The following is a 19,232-nucleotide window of genomic DNA, read 5'->3' as shown; positions in this document are numbered from 1 at the left end:
CTACAAACACACAGTTTAGGAAAGTATGCCCAACAACAATAATCATACTTCCAAAATAATTGGAACCGGTCCGTGGCACGAATTAAGATTCCTTGAGGCCTGTTCCATGGTCCAGCTGCTTCTTTGTGCTGGATTTGTCGCCAGGAAATATAACTACAGATAAATTCCATTAACACCAAGAACATTGTATATGATGCATGTAAAACGCAAACTGCATGCATGGAATATAATCGTTGTAGGGCTATGAGGAACACAGAATTAATTTGTATCATTCTAACCAACGTAACGATTTGCTGTTGTCTTTTATTCCGTCAACTGATCATTCAATTGAATTGTGTTGCCGGGCAAGTTAATTTTCCCAGGTTTGTACAATCTTCTATGTCCATTGTTCACGCCCTTTCTAAGCCTCGCCCTCTTTCGGTGTGAGTTTTTATTGGCTAGATCCGTCTGTGAATGTCGTCATCGGGTACGAATGCCCATTCATCTGTGGACTTGGGCGTTGTACTCCGCATCTTATTAGTGGCGAGGGAAATTTCTCCATTTTCCACACAAACTATACAGCCACAATTCTGGAATTTTTATTACTCTTTACCCGGTATATTTAGCAATTTGTCCACTTTTGCTTATTTCAGTTGGATCTTGCTTGCATTCACAGAAAGACTTTGAAAGGTCTTTTAGTGTATTTGCTAAAAGGATAGAAACGTGTAGTCTTTGTTCATCTGCTGGAACGGTTGAGTTTCTTTGTTGGAACGAAAGCATGGGGGCACAATTCTCCAAGACCGCTGCAAAAGGCGAAGTCGTCGCCGAAAAGCCGGGAGAGGCTGCGGCTTCAACCTCAAAGACAAATGGACAGGTGAAAGCTTTTAAATATTGTTTAATTGGGTTGTTCTGAAGAATTTGCACAGGTTACGCTCACAACGCAATACTGTCTGTGTTCTATAGCAAACGAACACGGGTTTCTTGTGAAGCGCACAAAGGTGGCTCACGTTACTTAATTTTGTCAAGCAACAGCAAACTTAAATTGGTTATTGCAGGTTTCATGATTGACAGATCAAACATTTTTAATTAAGTTCAGTAATGACTTCTTTTGGTGGAAAGGGGGGTAATCTGGAATATTAATTTCCCTTCCCTAGTTCTGCATGCCCCCCTCCTGTGTTCTAATAACCAATGGGTTTTCAATTGGCAACCTCTTTTGGTGTGATCCTAAATTAGTGCAGTTCTCTTTAGAGGTTTGTACATCTCAGTTGGAGTTTTGTGCATCTTTTTTGTAAGTAGCCCACTGATTATGAAAAAACCCATCCCATACTTGTACATTTGCGAGAGCATTGGTGAGCTAGAATGGAGTGGCAGAAGGTGCACGTAGCGCACAACTGCAACAATGGCTTGCCAGTCTAGTTTACCACGCCTTTGTTCCAGATACTGTACCGGAGGGATGCTTTGTGGCACTTGGTTATAATGTAATCTCAAAACGAGCCGCCTTTTTGAGGCACTTTAGTTTGAAGTTTGAAAAAGCATTCATTAAAAAATAAATGTCCCTTAATTCCAGAACCGTGGGCCGCCACCGGACCAGACGGTAGTACGTGATCTTTCGACGTCGATTTATTTATTTTAACGAGCATCTGTGTCGACGGCGCTTTTTTGGTAGTAAGAGGGAGCATAGGCTGCGACAGATCGCCCCTAGTGGCATTTCAGAAATTAGCATGTTGGATTTACGGGGTCGTAATCGCCGAGCTCAGGAGAGCGGCAAAAGTGTTGGGTGAATCAGAAGGTGTGCTAAAACTAAACCTTCCAATCAGAAGTCTCATTTTAGCTTATAACAATGATTCTTTTTAATATTTTTTTTTGTGAAGTAGGCGGTAGTGCTGAATTGAAACAAGTTTTACTAAATTGTGCATTTCAGATCACAAATTTTACTTTGTGATTATTTAAAACGGACCACGGAATGTGATTGCATACTCGGAGCTAAAATTGAGATTTGGAGCAGGCCTAATGCAGGGGTCTTCAACCCTGCCCCAGGGTGGCAAGTGTCTGCTGGTTTTTATTGTTACTCAGTACTTAATTGGTCGAAGTCATTCTTTCTTCATGATTTCTCCTGTCTAAATTAGAAATGCATTTAAAAAGAGTGATCTTACCAGCAGTCCCTATTCCTCTAAACATCCAGGGTTAGGTACTTTCACCATTCTAATCCAACGCTTTGTCTCGGAATCAACCATTTCAGTAAAATAACAGGCATTAAATATAACATGAGTATGTGCCTCCCTTAGCAGGGGTTTTGAATGGCTGTGTGGGGACGAGCTCCCATGTTTAATACTGTGTATGTGATGCACTTTTTGACACTAAACTTGCTTTTTAAGGAAATATAGCTGCTTGGTTTTGCACCAATGCATGTGCTTTACATCAGTCTGTTTTAACCCTAATCCTTGGGTTGGTAAACCAACCTAGCCTATGACTACTACATTTAACCAGTTTAGAGAGCGCATCAGTTTAAGACACATGAATGAGGTAGTGGGTCACCAACAATGCAACAATTTATGAAATTAGTGGGACGTATAAATCTGTTAATCCAGCATCCTGGCTGGTCATTGAACTTTTATCCAAAATGGCTGCCACATTACCCTGGGTAACTAACATTTGGAAACAGGGCTGTCACAATCATTAAATTGAGTGACGATAAATTCACAAATGATTGTGATTAACAATAGTTTTTATATTCAATTTATAGTACAAGCCCATTTAAATCTGTAATGCATATTTTATGGAGCGCCATTTATTGACTATGCACATACTTAAAAAAACTCTACTTTGGCACACTTAAACTTAACATGCTGTACTTAAATTGTCGTGTCGCAGAGAATTTTCTCTTGGTTATTGCCATTTGGAAAATGTTTCCCCTGGCAACTCATGCTACTTGTCAAATGTTTGCAGCATTGGCTTAATCGCTGGTTTTTCAACTATTGTAGGGCCACATTTCGTTCACTGTCACATTACATTAAGAAAATGTGCACCATTTGGGGCCAACTTGTTCATATTTCAACACCCGACTGCTTATGCAATGCCCAATTGCCGTGATGGGCCTGAAGTAAATGCTGTTAGGACTCAAAGTTCGGCGAATTGTTTTGGGTGGTGGATTCATGAGTGGTTCCTGAGGTTTGCTATTGGCACCTTACTGCTACTCGCCCCATCCGAGTTATTGGGCTCTCCTCTTTCATTACTGAAATGTGTCAAGATGGGTGCATTTGTATTTGGAGTTGGAGTTAAATGCATGTTGTTCAGTTAAATAGTCTGCCTACATCAAAATTATATGGTCGTCAGCAAAATGGTAGAGCGTCCTAAACCTCGGAGTGTGCTCACCCTCTGAAATGATAGTTTATCCCTCTGCTCTCTTGCTGCGCATAGATTTCAAATGGCTTGAGCTGAAACTCTTGTAGGCCACACCTAACATGGAAAAACATTGTGGAAGGCAGTTCATTAATGAGCTTGAATTTAATTATAAATATTAATATGCAATGGAGAGCACAACTTGAAAATAAAACGCTGCTCATGAAATTAAACGTATGCAAATTATTCGCGGTTGGCTCAGATAATCATGATAATACAATCATGACTGCTCTAGACAGTAATCCCTCTGGGTACCATTTTCTATTTACAGATGGCATGAGGTTGACTGATAGATGAATCAGTTAGCTGTTTTTTATAATGCTGAACAGTTGCAGTGCTAATTGCTAAAAATGCTTAGCTTGCATAGTGGGTAGCACATCCTAATTCATTAGGAATGGGGACTTCACTCTTGCATATTTTTTTTTTTTTTTTTTTTGGCCAAAGGACTTGCAACAATAACATTGGCTGGAAAGTATTCATCATATCGCACATCATGCTCTGAAGGCTTTTAGCTGAAATGTCAATGCCTTGTTACTTCTAAGGTACTGGGGCAGTGGTCTACAACCCTGGTTCTGGGGAGCTGCAGAGTCTGATTTTTTTGTGATTTGGCACTTTTTGATCAATTAAAGTGGCTGATTACGCAGGTAACTCCTCAACTGGCTTCATGGGTCTGATTTATTGGCTGATTTGGAAGTGAAAAGTAGCCTAACTAGCATACCACAGGGCCCTTTTTCTCAAAGCGGGGCTACGGAGTTGGCATGATAAACTGTGCTGAGTAAAACCTCCCAAATTGTGTACGAGGACTGAAGTAAAGCGGTTCTGGGTTTTTTTTTTTCAGTGCGGTTATCCAGGTAACCCTGGAATTCTGCTTCATGAAATGTCCCCCAGCTCTCCAGGATGGGATATGGACCTCGGAGAGATGAGAGAATTAGGATGGGGGCACAATCAATCTAACTTCACTGCACCCAGGAAAACATTCAAAGTAGCTGTTCATGTTTTAAAAAAAAAATATTCATTGTATAAACCTGACAGTTGTAGTTTCAATATTTTTGATTTTACATTCTTCAAAACCTCAGTGAAAATGTGTTTGCTTAGCTAGCTAGTTCAAATGATTTTGCAGCCCCTGACCCCCCTCCCCCCTTTTGGGAAACATGATTGAGCATCCTTCTAATGCTTCAGGCTCTATTTTCACTTATTAACATGTTTGTTTGTCTTTACAAAAGGATAATACGATTGTGCTTGCTGCTTCACCTTGTACATCTCATTGCTTTGCTGTAACTTGAGTCATTCTTAGATTTGTTTGATCGGCAGCCAGTGTTTACGACTGAAGAAAGCATAAATGGGGGAAATTGTCCTGAAATGCATTGGCATATTTGCATATGCTTATTAAACTGTTACATAGTTGTACATGCAGCTGCCTCTTAGTTTGAAGGGGTTCTTAGAATTTACTCACTCAACACAATGTAATTTGCCAATAGTTGTGGCTGTGTGGGCTCATGTTCTAGAGTTGGCAAGTGATGGTTGGCACTAGAAAGCTAGTCTACTGGCTGCCTGCTTGCTACAAGGCTAGTATTATCTGTGTGCCTCTTGTGGTAAACTAGGCAAAAGTCCCAACAGGGTTCTTTCGTTTTGACTGTCGAAGTATGGCTCAGTTCACCAGTTCTAAGCAAATTTGTGGTACTGCAATTGAGTGCTATTGTAAAGCTCAATTTGTTGTGTGTAGTCTGCATGAGCCTACACACTTAGTTTTTCAGCACTGCTTTGATCCGCTCCCATGTCATGATGGTTTGCAAATGTCACTAGTGCTCTGCACGTGGTATTTCCGCTTGTAAGACTTATTCTCGTCACGTTCACATTAATTTCCGTGGACATATTGAGTAATCTATTGAACTGCATTTCTGGTCTCTTCTGGTTGACATCCTGTCATGGTAGGGATTGTGATTTTTATTTATTTTTTCAATTTCACAGATTGAGTAGTCAAATGTACTCCAAGTCAGATTCCTAACATGGGGAAGAATGTCATTAGAACGCATCTTGGCTGGGCGGCACCACTCATTGTAGCCTATAGAAAATGCATGCTCACAATGCACCTCAGTCCCCAAGTTTTTCCATCTTAATGCTTGGCCTATTATGTCAAAGTGGTTTGTTTGAGATGACAAACAAATACTACAGCTTGGCTGAATACTGTATTCTGATTGGCTGGGACGTGTGCATTATTTTTCCATAGATGCAAGGCTGTGAAGTGGCACCTGCAGAAGTTCAATCACTGTCTTAACTGGTCTGACTTGGTAAATAAAGTTAGAAATTTCTAAGAGCAAGCCACAAATTACAATATTAAACTTACAACATTGTCAGCTTGATCTCCATAATGACTGTAGAGGGTAGAGTCTACTACTATAGTCTATCAATCTATTACTTGTACCCATCCCTACTAAACAGCTGATGAAACCTTTTGGTGCTAAGCCATGCTGGACCCTATGGAGCAGGAACCTGGCAGGGAGCTAGCTTGGTTTCTCATTGCCAGGCTGGAAATGGCACTCGGGGTCTAGCAGGTTGAACCATTCCGGATTTTACCGGAAGCAGGTTAAAACAAATGGGCAGTCTATTCTGCTGGCCAGGGACCCAGAATCATCCCAAATGCATTTGCAAATGCCATTAATGTCCTATCTTGCAATAACTGGTTAAAATGAGCAGTGTGTGATGGGTGTGAATTCAGGATTGCAGAGGTCTTATGTTACTGGGATATTTCACCAATAGATTTAAGCTAATTATAATGATTGGGGAACTGGGCTTATAACTTGATGTGATGTTTGATTCCCAGGTATGACACTGCTATTGTACCCTTGAGTATACTCCCAACTGTGTAAATGGGTATTATGCTACAATGTTTATTATAATATGATATTGTATTTAAACAAAATTTCCTGTGTCAAAACACATTCAGTGGTCAAACTGCATGCTTTGACTGCATTGCACATATTCTGTCAAAATTGCCTTGGTCTTCATTCCAACTTGTTTTGCCATATAGCCTAAGCCGAATTAAGAGATTTTTACTAATAGAAACCATTTTACCTGGAAAAGAAGTCCACACATTCAGCCCAGGTATGGCTCAGGTGCTACAAAAACAAAAATGGATAAATAATGAAGGAGGAACTTGGCACCCTGAGTAGGCTATATTGCAAATCTAGTTTAATGGTTTATAGGGGCGATATAGCTCAGGAGGTAAGACCGATTGTCTGGCAGTCGGAGGGTTGCCGGTTCAAACCCCGCCCTGGGCATGTCGAAGTGTCCTTGAGCAAGACACCTAACCCCTAACCTCTAACTGCTCTGGCGAATGAGAGGCATCAATTGTAAAGCGCTTTGGATAAAAGCGCTATATAAATGCAGTCCATTTACCATTTACCTGGCTTCTGTGTAAAATTGTATGGTGATTCGCCAACCTTTCCAAAGGTACTCAGGAACTGATAGCCTGCTCTGTTTGAGAACAATTGTCTAGTGGTACTTTTCAGCAAGTCCTGCTAGATAGATATTTAAGTGGATTGTTTTGATAATTTTTGCATAAATAAGAATTTGCAGTTAATTAAAACGAGCATAACTGTCAGTTGTGGTCAAAAGAAGAAATGGAATTTGTGGCATTTAGTTGCCCCTGTTGGTTTTCATTGTATATGATTGGTCTGATCAGAGAAACTCTGGATGGATTGATAACTGTCTAGTGTAAATTGATAAGCGTGTTTTGATTTTTGGGTGGCAATTGTTGGTTATTTGCTAAAAGGGAAGCAAAAATAAAAGGGTTTGAATTTCCCCATCCCTCCTGTTTTCTTGTTTGTAAAGCTTGCACTCATGGATGTTGTTTAGTTTGGCACTAATTATGAGTTTTTGTTCTCCACAGTAGAGGGTAGATTGGGAAGATGGGCTAGTAAATTTAGGCCCAGTCAAGTACTTGCGAGTAGCAGCCTTCCTCCCTTTTTCATTTCAATTATATGAAATGACTTCTGACCGTTCCATTAATTCCAAGGTTTTTCCTGTTGATTTTCCCTGCCCGTCCTCTGTAGTTCTGTGGAAAAAAGGGTGGGGATTCAGCTCTCAAAATGCTATTGGTTTATTTAATGACCAATTTGGCAGCAGGCTTATTTTGTTAGGGTTTCCTGAAAACAACGCCGGTCGTATGTATTTTCTAATATTTTTACCTTGGTCTCAGGTTCAATAATTGCTGCCTATTCCGAAATGACATGGTCGACTTCAATTTGTCTATGCCTTAGAAATTGGCTCCATTTTTGGCCAATCTCATTGGTAGAGTACTGCTAATTTTGAATTTAAATGAATGACCCATTCCCCCCACCCCTTATTCACAATGTAATCACCTGTGTGATTCACCAAACGGGGAGAAGGACATGGCCTGTAAGAGTTTAATTTTAGTTGGATTTTTTTAAATGGATGGGTTTTGTATCAAGCAGAAGTGGAGACTACAATATGTGTGCTTTTAATCAGGTGAAATTGTGGCAGCTGTCCAGCTAAACTAACTTTACATTGTCTAGAGTTTGTTCTGAGGAGCTGAGATTTTAAAAGGCGAGCATGTATGGAACCAAGTAAGATTCAGGGTGAGAAAATGAAAGGCATGAAAACTGGTTGCGTTGGAGGTATGAGCAATTGTGCTGCTTTTCCTTGTGTAATTTTATGTGGGGCATAAATGTGTGCTATGACTTTGATAGGAGCTTGTTATAGCTCTTACCTGATTGTATTATGGCAGAGCTGTATACAGGGTGATTGCCATTGCCTTTTCTGTTTTAGAAATGCGTAACTCTTGATTGGTAAAGCCATTTCATGGATTGTTTGTGATTCTGCAGGAAAACGGCCATGTGAAAGCCAACGGGGACTCCTCCCCTGCCACGGAGGAAGCGGGCCAGGACGGGGCGCAGGCCAATGGGAGCGCTCCGGCCGAGGAGGGAGTAGGGCAGTCTGCGGCGGCCCCCGCAGAGGAGGGCACGGAGGGCGCGAAGGCGAGCGGCGAGGCTGCCGCCCCCGCTGCCGAGGGTGAGACTTCAGCCAAGCCCGAAGACGAGGCAGCGGCCTCTGACGGCGACAAAAAGAAAAAGAAGCGCTTCTCCTTCAAGAAGCCCTTCAAGCTCAGTGGCTTCTCTTTCAAGAAGACCAAGAAGGAGGAAGCTGAGAACGAGGGCGGGGAGGAGGGCAAGGGGGAGGAAGAGAAGGGGGCCGAGGAAGAGGCGGCGGCAGCGGCTCCTGAGGCCGAGGCCACGGCAGAGGCGGCGGCGGAGAAGCCAGTGGGCGAGGAGACGAAAGCGAACGGTGCCGCCACAGACGAGCCCGCCGCCGAGCCAAAAGCTGCCGAGCAGGAAGCGGCCGCTAAGGAGGATCCCGCGCCCTCAACGGAAGAGACCGCAGCCAGCCCAGAGGCAGCCCCCAGCGCAGAGTGAGCAGATGGGCCCTCCCCCTGAACAAGACGAAGGAAACGGAAAAAACGGAAAATGAAAACCGATAATCAAAGAACTGTTCGTTCCCTGCTTGTACGTTGGCGTTGTGCCAGGTGCTGTTTTTTTTTTTTTTTTTTTTTTTTAAACTTATGTACAAGCCGGGGAAATTTTAAAGTTGTTTTGACCGCCCCCACCCCTTCCAAAACACCCCAGTTTGTATCCAGTGTTACTACCATTCCGATTGGTGGAGGTGTGGACGGCTTGGATGAGTACTACAAGAAAAAAATAATTGCGTCCTTGTTCTGCCGTGTACCTTTTTGCATCAGTATTGTTTTTTTGTGTGCATATTTAGAATTTTATACGTGTAAAAATTAAATGTACGGACGTGCCTACAGTTACAGAGGTCGGCAGAAAGTTGAAATGTGTAAATGTGTGGGCTGCATATCAATTTCAGGTGGCATACCTTTTGCCAGGGAATCCACCACACTGATGGGTAATGCAGTCTTAAACGGGAAATGAAGTCATCTATGTAAAGTGCACCATATGGTGAATGACACTGGGTCATCAGTGATACGGGGAGACCATAACCTTTCCCTTGAAGAACTAGCTTTAGAAAGAATTTAAATTGTAGGAGCTTTTCACTTCTCTCATTATCTGTACTTTTCAGTGATTATGTAGAAATGCAAGTTTGTATAGGCTTTGTTTATTGCTGGTTTTATGACCTTAATAAAGTGTAAGTACAAGTATGTATGACCGGCAGGGTGTTTTTAACTGTGACTATTGTACAAATCTTGATCTCAAAGCACACGAGGTTTGTCTTTCCACAACACTCGATTTGATGAGTTTTAAAAAAAATAAAGTATTCCTGAAATCTTTGAAGCAATTCTGAGCTCAAACTAAGCTGTGATAAGTGGAACAACCTTGGCATACTGTGCTATGTTTTAATTACAGCAGACAGTACTTTACAGTTTGAAGAACATGCATTGTTTGTGTAGCATCTTGTCTTTGTTTCTTTTGTAAATACTGGAGAGGCTTTGACCAATTTGACTTAGAGTTTGAATGTAACTTTGCTTACAAAATTGCTATTAAACTCCTGCTGGAAGTGTTCGAATTTTCTGTGAGCACTCAAAGCAAAAATAAATGTGAATAAACTGATCATGCACCGTTTCTTTTTTAACATTTTTTTAAAATCTGCATCAAGCAGTAGTACCTAACCTTGGATGTTGTGTATTAAGCTATTTGCGTAGTATTTTGCAATGTTTACAGTTCACAAACCGGTCACCAAAAGATTTGTTTCTCCCCTTCAAAATGCTTTGCATTTTTCATGCAAACTGGAAAGCCCATAATTACCATAATAGATGAGCGGGAAAAATATATTTTGGGCCAAACTGTAGCAATGGGGAAATGTTTCATGAAAACAGATGAGTGGACCCCAACATGCCTTCATTGACTCACTGGTTTGAACTTGTGTGGCAGAGCCATTATCCACAGCTCATTGTAGCTCCACCCATTGAGGTTTCCTGAAGCCCCTACATGTCTTCACTAAGATGCCTGAGAAAACACAGAATCATAAGCTGCATCCGCAAGTGCTAAACCTCACTTTCCTTGAGTGACTGTAGGTGCTAAATATCTTCCAAATGTACAAGAGGCATTTGTAGTATTTTCTTTCCAGCCTCCATGTCATTGCCAGAGATGGCATGATGTGTGTGATTGTGTGCTGTTTATGTGAATAGTAGCTGGAGTTTTTATAATTACAATACTTTCACAAACTGCTTCTTTCAAAATACTAGCAATTTTATGAGAGGCAGAATGCCTTTGTTCTGTAAGTCATTTTATGATATTTCAGCATACATGCACTGGCTACAGAATAACCTCTGATTGGATTTGCATTTGACCAAAATCGATGCACTGTTTCAAAATTGAAATGACTGGGAAGACTGTTTAAACACAGCACCACAGCAGAATTGACTTGGTATTCACCAGCCAGATCATAATATACTTATAGTATATACTAACTTTATTGTCCATTTTCAGTTAAATTAATTTTGCTGCTGTAGGTCAGCATTACAAAGCACATATACAATAGTCATTAAGAGGACACGTACAGTATACATTATATAATTTCCTTGGACTTGTGTAACGTGTATACTTAGTTTACATTGTACTGTCGCCTTGAACCATATACTACCCCATGCCATTATGGTTCTCAAACTGGGTTCCTGGGGGTCGCTGTACACTTTTGTTACAACCAGATCTTAAAGTTGTTGAAAACAGATGTTTGAGTTCATTCAGAATGTTTCCCTGAAGAATATCGTAATCGCATGCTTGTTTAGCTTAGTGCAATTCCAAGGTTGTGGGTTCAATCGGGGAGCACTACCATAGCACTGTTCAAATGTTGATTTAATTTCAGTGACTAGGTGTCATCATTCAGCAGTTTAAATTTCATGCATTTTATCTTTCAGTCTGTCATTTCAACAATTTAAATGAACTTGTTTCTAAAGGAATAAGACAAAGGGCTCAGGAGTGGTTTGAGACTATAGGGAAAGATGCCCCATCGGTGGGAGAGGTAAACAAAGAACAGGAATAGGGAGATAAAGAACAGCTATGGGTGGAAGACAAATACAGATTGGGAATAGAAAAATATGACCCTGCCAAGAGTTTCCAATGGCAGCATAACCACAAGGACAGAGATAGAGAATCCACAAGGTAAGAAGCCTACTCATCCTCAAGAGCCTGTGTGAAAATGGGGTCCCAGCTGTTAATAGGTTACAGAAATAAAATGTATTGCTCCATAATACACTGCGCCTGCATGCTTCATGCCTTTCCAGCTCCACTGTAAAGGTACGTTTTTAATCTAGACTTAAAAACTGAGATTGTCTGATTCCTTTAAAGAGTTTGGAAGGTTAGTCAATTGTAGAAGAGTTCCATAAGAAAAGGCCCTATCGTCTGTTCTTTGAAATTCTCAGGACAACTAGATAACCTGCATTTTGAAAATGAAATGGACTTGTAAGGTAGAAGTATGTCTGACACACATGGATACTAGTCCATGCATTGTATTGAAAGTTTAAAGCAGAACCATCTAAGCAGCCCTATACTTAATGGGTTGCTAATGAAGCGATGCAAGAACTGGGGCTAGTTCATACTTTCATACTTTTTTGTTCTAGTCAAAACATGAGCAGCTGCATTCTGAACCAGCTGAAGGTCCTTTAATGAATTATTTTGCAAGTGGTAAAAGCTACTCCACATTTTAATATGGGCATCAAACCTGAAACCAGTCAAACGTGAGAGGTCAGTTTTTGGTCACCAAAGTCTTGAACAGCCATATTGGTACAACCTGTGCTATAGTGGTAAAAAAAGGGTGGGAATACTCTGGCCCTGCTTTCCAGTTGCAGTTGGCACATCGGCTGGGCCCACCTTTGTGTAGCCGGTTTACGCCACAGTGCAAAAATGAGCTGACTCTCTTTTAAGATTGACATCATTCATTCATTATTATTCACCTCAGGGCTGGCATCAGTCCCTTCTCCAGATCAATGGAGACACTTGGCAGGATCAATTCGTGTAATTTGTTTCCCATTAAATGGTTCAGTATCAATTCACTCAAATTCTGTCCCCTCTCACAACCAATTCCTTAATTCAACCTCTTTTCAGTATCAATTTCCTCAATTAAATGTCATCCATCTCCTGTATTTACATAGATAATACTAAAAATTATATATATATATATATATATATATATATATATATATATATATAGTATGAATATTGCAAGTATTCAATGACAGACAGCAGAATGATTTACAAAATCAATTTTGTTTCTTTATCGTTTTCTATGTTTCTGGCAATAGTAAAATTTTCACTTTAAAAAAGTGAAATTATCATTTGCATTATAAATAATAATCAGTAAAATTAGTTTGAATAGCCACTGAAACTAATGCAAACAAAAAAAGGTTTATTCACAGGTTTGCATGAAACAAAATAAACTACTGCAGAAGAACCAAACTACTGACCATTACCCATGGATGACAACAGCTGGGGAACTGAAAAGGTTTATGCAGTCTTATAAAGCTATATTCCAATTCATTAATTTAAGCCACTACTAGTAACATTTAAATGGTCTGATAAATAGCACTTATTTGTTTGTTCTTTCAAACCATGCTCATACATCACAAATGGAAGTACAATATCTAGCAAGCTACTTGGCTAGCGTAGCCAACAAGCTAGCACTGCCATCCTAACCTCCACTATGCAGTGCAGGTGAGAATATTGATTTCAACTAGATTGATTGAAGTCCAGTTGAAAGGAAAATATTCATTGTGGTGGTTATTTCTATAGCACTGGTCCCTGTGGGACGTCATATATCACCTTTGAGAAATATTACACGCTTGTTTTTTTTTTTTGCTTTTTATGAATATATTTTGATATGAAGGTTTCTCACTAGTTCATAAGCTCCTCCCCAGCAGGTATGTCAGCAACCAAGTCCATTAGTAAATGCAGTGCTGCTGTTTACTTAGGCATTGCCTCTTTAAGCAGGATTTTCCTCATTTGGGTTGGTGATTCGCAATGTGCAGTCGCCCTGAACAACGGTCTTGTGTAACAGCGAATCTGGGTTTGTTGGGTATAGAGAGTACTGCACCTTTCATAGGGCTTGTGAGACAGAAGAATTTAGGGGAACTGTAATAGTTTGCCACTCTTCGGAAAAACAAAAGTTTCTAGTGCAGCTGTGCTGGTGTGAGTAACATCCACAGATTTTAAATGAGTGAGTGCCAGTGGTGGGAAAAAAAGACCGACACCAGTCAATAGTTTATGTTTCTCCTTAGATCCTTTGTTCGTGTAATGGCATAAAGCCTGGAAGACATTTTCAGTTTTAAGTCCCTTTTGGAATTCTAAGTGGCTCACACGCATAAGACTGTCAAAAAATATGGACAAAGTTACTGTGACTGTGCAGTGGGGAAAAGGGGGGACCCTTATATGATCATGAAGTCTGGGTCATGCACTAAGCTCCTGAGCCACAGTGACATACAGTGATGCAAACGGTCCCTGATTTATATTAATAACTTAACAGATGGGGAGACATTAGACAAAGAACAAACACCAATTGCGACTACATGTTTTTGTGGAAAAATGACTGACTTTGTATTTTGACTGTTTTGGTACCATTGACTTGCACTGAAACGGATGGCTAAAAAACCTATACTGGAGCCAACCACATTGGCGCTAGTGAGCAACGCCTCTCAACAAGACCAGGAAGTCAGCCTCAAAAGCTAAGCCTGTAGCAGTAATAGAAGCATGAAAATTATTAATCTAGTTGACCCAATTGATTCCTGCCGCATAAGAATGATTTAATACAGTCTGATGTCCAATAATGTCCAATAGGATCTCATGACCAGCAGTGTTAAAAGCTACAGTTAAGTCAGTAAGTGCAAGTATAGGCATTGAGTACAGTACACAATCATTTACAACCTTGACTAGTGCTGTTTCAATATCATCATTTGATATAAATCCTGACTGGATAGTTTCAGAAATATGGTTTGAATTAAGATAGGTACGGAGTTGCTTAGCAACAGCTTTTTCTAGAATTTTTCTAAGGAAAAAGAGGTCTGTGGTAGGTCTATTTTTAAAGAATATCAGTACTGACATAAGCTTTCCTCAGTCTCAGCTTAATAACAGCCACTTCCAGGGCAGCACACATTTTATTAATACAGAAATGCTAATGATTTTGAGCATATGCTGGCTTCGCCCAGGAAGAGGTTCTTTAGCCATTGAGTTGGAATCGGCTCTACCAAGCATGAGCTGGAACCTTGCGCCACTTTTGCTCTAATTTTCTTGTTTCAGGATGAGAGTTGTATTGTTTGGAGGACTATTCTTGTGATGGCATTTCATTATTAATCAATTGCTTTTGCTAAGTCAAGCTGTGCACATTCAAGTGCATATAAGAATGAGGAAAAATTACTTCCAGATTTTTAAGCTGAAGGAGAACTAATAAATAGCAGTCACTCCACCACCTCTGCATGATATATGTGAGTTATGAGTAGGGAAAGCCTGATAGTTGGATTTTCCAGTGATTCAGAATGAATATTGAGCATCATTCAGAAAACTTTTCTTAAATTCTACTGGACACCTGTCTATAAGAAAAAACATACATCTTTACATTTCTGGCCTCAGATTTGATTGACCCTCTCTGGAACCTGGTGTTATAATGGTGACTTTGATTTCAATTTAGCAGGATAGCCATGGGGATTTGTCTGTTCCCAAACAGTGTCATTTTGCGAACTAAAACATTAAAACAAGAATTAAAATATTTCTAAGCTTTTACTACATGCTTCTTATTGGGAAAAAAAGAACACAAAAATTAAATTGATGTCTAGTAAGCCCTAGTAATTGAGGTCTAGTAATTTATTTAGTTAGTATTGCATAACACATAATTAATGTCTTTGTTTTCTTTCTTTTTCTGGTAACAACTTCCCTTGAAGTCAGCCCTGCTTATCTTTCTGAATTCTAGTTATCAGTCCACAGGATGATGTCAGTTGTTTTGCCACCCTTCTTTAAAGAATGTGCCTTTGCATCAGTGGTATGAAATAAAAGCAGAATATATTATACAATCCAAGCATCTTTCAAGAGTCTGGGTGTAAGCTATCTATCAGTTTTGAAAAGAAAAAACTCCCACACATTGTTATTATTCAAAACAAATAAATAAATAAATAATGAAAATAGAATGATTCATCATTGGTTTAACTGCATGTTCATCGGCACAAAGAAAAAGCATTCCTGCACTAAATGAAAACTTGATGATCAATTGCTTATTGATTCCCCTTTATAGACTCTGTCACAAAGTGCATTGAAACTGTGAAAAATACAGTCTTTTCAATACAAAATATTACATACATATATATATATATCAGTGGGCCCTATTCCGCAACACTGAAATAATGCGTTCTCTCTGAATGTTCTCTTTTCCCGATTTTGGCCAATATTATTCAGATTCTGAGCTTTTTTTCTCACCTCTTTAATGCAATTTGCTCAGACGTCCGCACTAAGTTTGTCAATTAAATACACACGTACACACCCATACCCATACACACATAGATACCACAAGTGAGAGTTTACCTTGACCACGTTGGCCAGAGCAACACCACCGGGCTTTGGGGTCTTTAAAATTAAAATTACTCCAATGCTGTAAAGGCTATCCTTTTCCTTCCATGACTCTCCTAAATATTTGGACTTAAAATAACTGCAATTTTAAAATGAGAAATCAATGAAATCAGTAAAACAAATGCAGACAGTTTTCTTCACAAAACCCCTCGCCACACAAAATGATGAATAATTGTGGATGCTGTAGTTGTATAAATGATAGGCTTAGAACTCTGCGGAGATAACGCCACCAACATATTTTGATTTAACTGAGTGGAATAGCAGGGTGGCACGGTGGAGTTTGCATATCCTCCCCGTGTCTGCATGGGTTTCCTCTGGGTACTCCGGTTTCCTCCCACAGTCCAAAGACATGCAGTAGGCTAATTGGAGACTCTAAATTGCCCATAGGTATGAGTGTGTGAGTGAATGGTACGTGTGCCCTGTGATAGATTGGCGGCCTGTCCAGGGTGTATTCCTGCCTCTCGCCCAATGCACACTGGGATAGGCTCCAGCACCCCCCGTGACCCTGCTCATGATAAGCGGGCATAGATAATGGATGGCTGGATGAATAAACTAGCTACATGACAACTGCAAGAAGAGTGATGGTGCATAGGCTATGTAAAAGCACACTGCAAGGAGAAAAGAGGGAGAAATGTGCTGAATAACAAAATAAATTACTTGCACTTTATATTTATTTAACTAAATTTATTCAGTAGTGTCCTTTATTTTGAGAAAATAGTTTTGCAATCTGTAGTTTTCAAAAGCCAACGAGCGTTTCATCCAAGCAACTGTTCAGTATAGGATGGGGACATTGTGTCTCCCCATCACACTATATTGCTCCCTGCTCATGAGCAGGAGATGGGGGAAGTGTAAGAGCATAATAGCTGAAGATGTATTCTACCCAGGGAAGATTTTCTATTTTTTCTTTATTTTATCTAAGCCTATGCAAATCAAACATACAGGTAAAGTGGGGACTCAACAAAGAGGGGAGAAAAAGTATTAACAAACAAAAAACAACAAAACGTTGCCTTACACCCTGTCGTTTTCCATATCATTAGGATCCCCATATCTCCATATCCCATATATGTGTATATTATCAGTTTATTCATTTCAACCGTTGAATGGCAGTGAAATATTTTTCTTTAGTTTATCATTGACTCACATTGTCCCCCATTTTCTTTCACAAATCTGAAATTCTTTTTGACAGGGAGGTGGTGACAAATCTCACCTAGAACATTTTCCAGGTCATTTAGCCCCCTCATGTGGTGAACAAAAACACTACCAACACAAAGGAAAAAACCTGTGACATCTTTAATACTAGTGGCTTCTCTTGTTCCATCTAAACAGTCCTCCAAAATTTGTTTCTGAAAACATTTGAGGTGAGAAATAGAACATGTGATTGCTTAATCTTGATTCATATTTGATCTGCAACACCTAGTTTGACAGCGTGATCGCTGTTTCATGAGCCAGGCGCGGTTAAGCTGTACAAATTCATCTGCGTAAAGAATACTTGGTGCAAATGAGATGGACACACCAACTCTACTAACCCCAGAAAGCAGTTTTCAAACTTGTGTAGTAGGCGGAGCCAGGATGAAACAGTGAGTGCAAATACTCTTTAATGCCTCATCCAAAAGACACCACTTTTGACAATGCAAAACCTCTAGTCCAGAGGGCCCACCAACGTCTCTACCAGTGGCATCTTTGTGTAACCAGGTGGTCTTCCATCTAAGCACCAACAAACCAAATGTTAATTTGCTTCAGTATATAGTCATGGATGATCAATTGCAGCGTGCTTACCTGGATTTTAAACCTCTAACCCACAGAACTGCATTAGAACTGGAACAGCTAATCAAATCTGTAAATGAAAGAATATCTGTTCCAGTTGTAATGCAGGTCTGTGGTCTACAGTTTTAAACCTGAATTTTAAATAAACTGACTGCAGTTGACCCTAGGGTGGTATGACTGTCTACTCTTACTCTTTCTTGGTTATCTTGGTCAGACAGCAACTTGGCATTTGACCTCAGTCAGCGCTCAAGGGTAGCACATAAATTCAGTCCATCCATCCATTATCTACACCTGCTAATTCCTGGTCAGGGTCATGGGAGGCACTTGAGCGAGAAGCAGAAACACACCCTGGACAGTTTGCTAGTCCATCGCAGGACCCACACACCATTCACTCACTCATTCACTCACTCACTCACACACTTATACCTAGTTGAAATTTAGACCCTCCAATTCATCTAACCTGCATGTCTTTGGACTGTGGGAGGAAACCATAGTACCCGGAGGAAACCCATTCAGACACAGGGAGAACATGCAAACAGTGATACTGTTAATAGTTATGGTACCAGCAGATGTCAGCAAAGTGCAAAAAGATAAATTAACCTGGAACATTTTGGCAGAGGTTGAGCATGAATATAAAACCAGAACAGTTTTTGGTTTGATATAGCCTAAAACATTCAAATTGTTTTTATAGTTTTCTGTCCGTAGTTTTGATTGCAAAGGCCAGCAAAACATTATCCCTGAGACTAAATTGTTGTTGTTTTTTTAAAAATACAGATTATCCCTGAAATCTAAAATGTAAAAGGTTGTGTAATTTCAATACAATCGTCTGTTATTTTAATACAGCCCCACTTCCAATGAGGAAATCCCTCTGTTTAAAAGACATGCAATTTGTGAATGTGTACCGAATAGTGAATGCAGATGTGTACAGTTAATGCAGCACCCTCCATATATCCTGCATATCCTCTGATTTGGGTAAAGTCAATGCTTCTTTTCACTCTGCAATCCACCAGCTGAGCTGACCAACCATTGTGCTAAATGACTCCCCCCCGTTTGGAAAATAAATGGCATGCTTTAAAACTCCAGGTGGCAAACTTAAGCAACCTGGTCAACTTGCTAGATAGCCCAATTAGCAAGCTAACCAGCCAGGTTGTCTAGTGAGCTAACTACCAGGTCCAGTCAGCCCAGGTAGTGGCATATTTTCCATGAAAAACCCTGATGACAGGCTATCCACCTTCCTTCGGCTTCATTATCTGTGGTACTAGTAGGCAGGCTCACATTTTGTTTTTGCAACACCCATTAGTTCAGTGGTAACCATCCCTGCTTCTTGAGATCTACCATCCTGTACGTTTTCACTCCAACCCTAAAAAAAGCAGACCCCATTCAATAGCCACAGATCTTGTGCAGCTGCTAATTAGTAGAATCAGGTGTACCAAATTAGAGTTGAAATTAAAACCTACAGGGTTGGTTACCATTGCATTAACTGAATCGTGTGCCTGAATTGGGTGCACCCAA

At 40.2% G+C, this 19,232-nt stretch overlaps 1 protein-coding gene across 1 annotated transcript; it reads left to right on the top strand.

Annotated features, from left to right (window-relative positions):
• The first annotated feature begins 489 nt into the window (after positions 1-489).
• Positions 490-9,963, top strand: LOC135253739 (myristoylated alanine-rich C-kinase substrate-like). Its single transcript, XM_064333415.1, has 2 exons — positions 490-853; positions 8,223-9,963. Exons 1-2 carry the CDS (start codon positions 758-760, stop codon positions 8,808-8,810), a joined length of 684 nt encoding a protein of 227 aa, XP_064189485.1. The 5' UTR covers positions 490-757; the 3' UTR covers positions 8,811-9,963.
• Positions 9,964-19,232: the final 9,269 nt, after the last annotated feature.

Source organism: Anguilla rostrata, chromosome 1 (assembly GCF_018555375.3).
Source record: "Anguilla rostrata isolate EN2019 chromosome 1, ASM1855537v3, whole genome shotgun sequence".
NCBI classification, from domain to species: Eukaryota; Metazoa; Chordata; class Actinopteri; order Anguilliformes; family Anguillidae; genus Anguilla; species Anguilla rostrata.
This window is presented reverse-complemented; position numbering and strand designations above follow the sequence as displayed.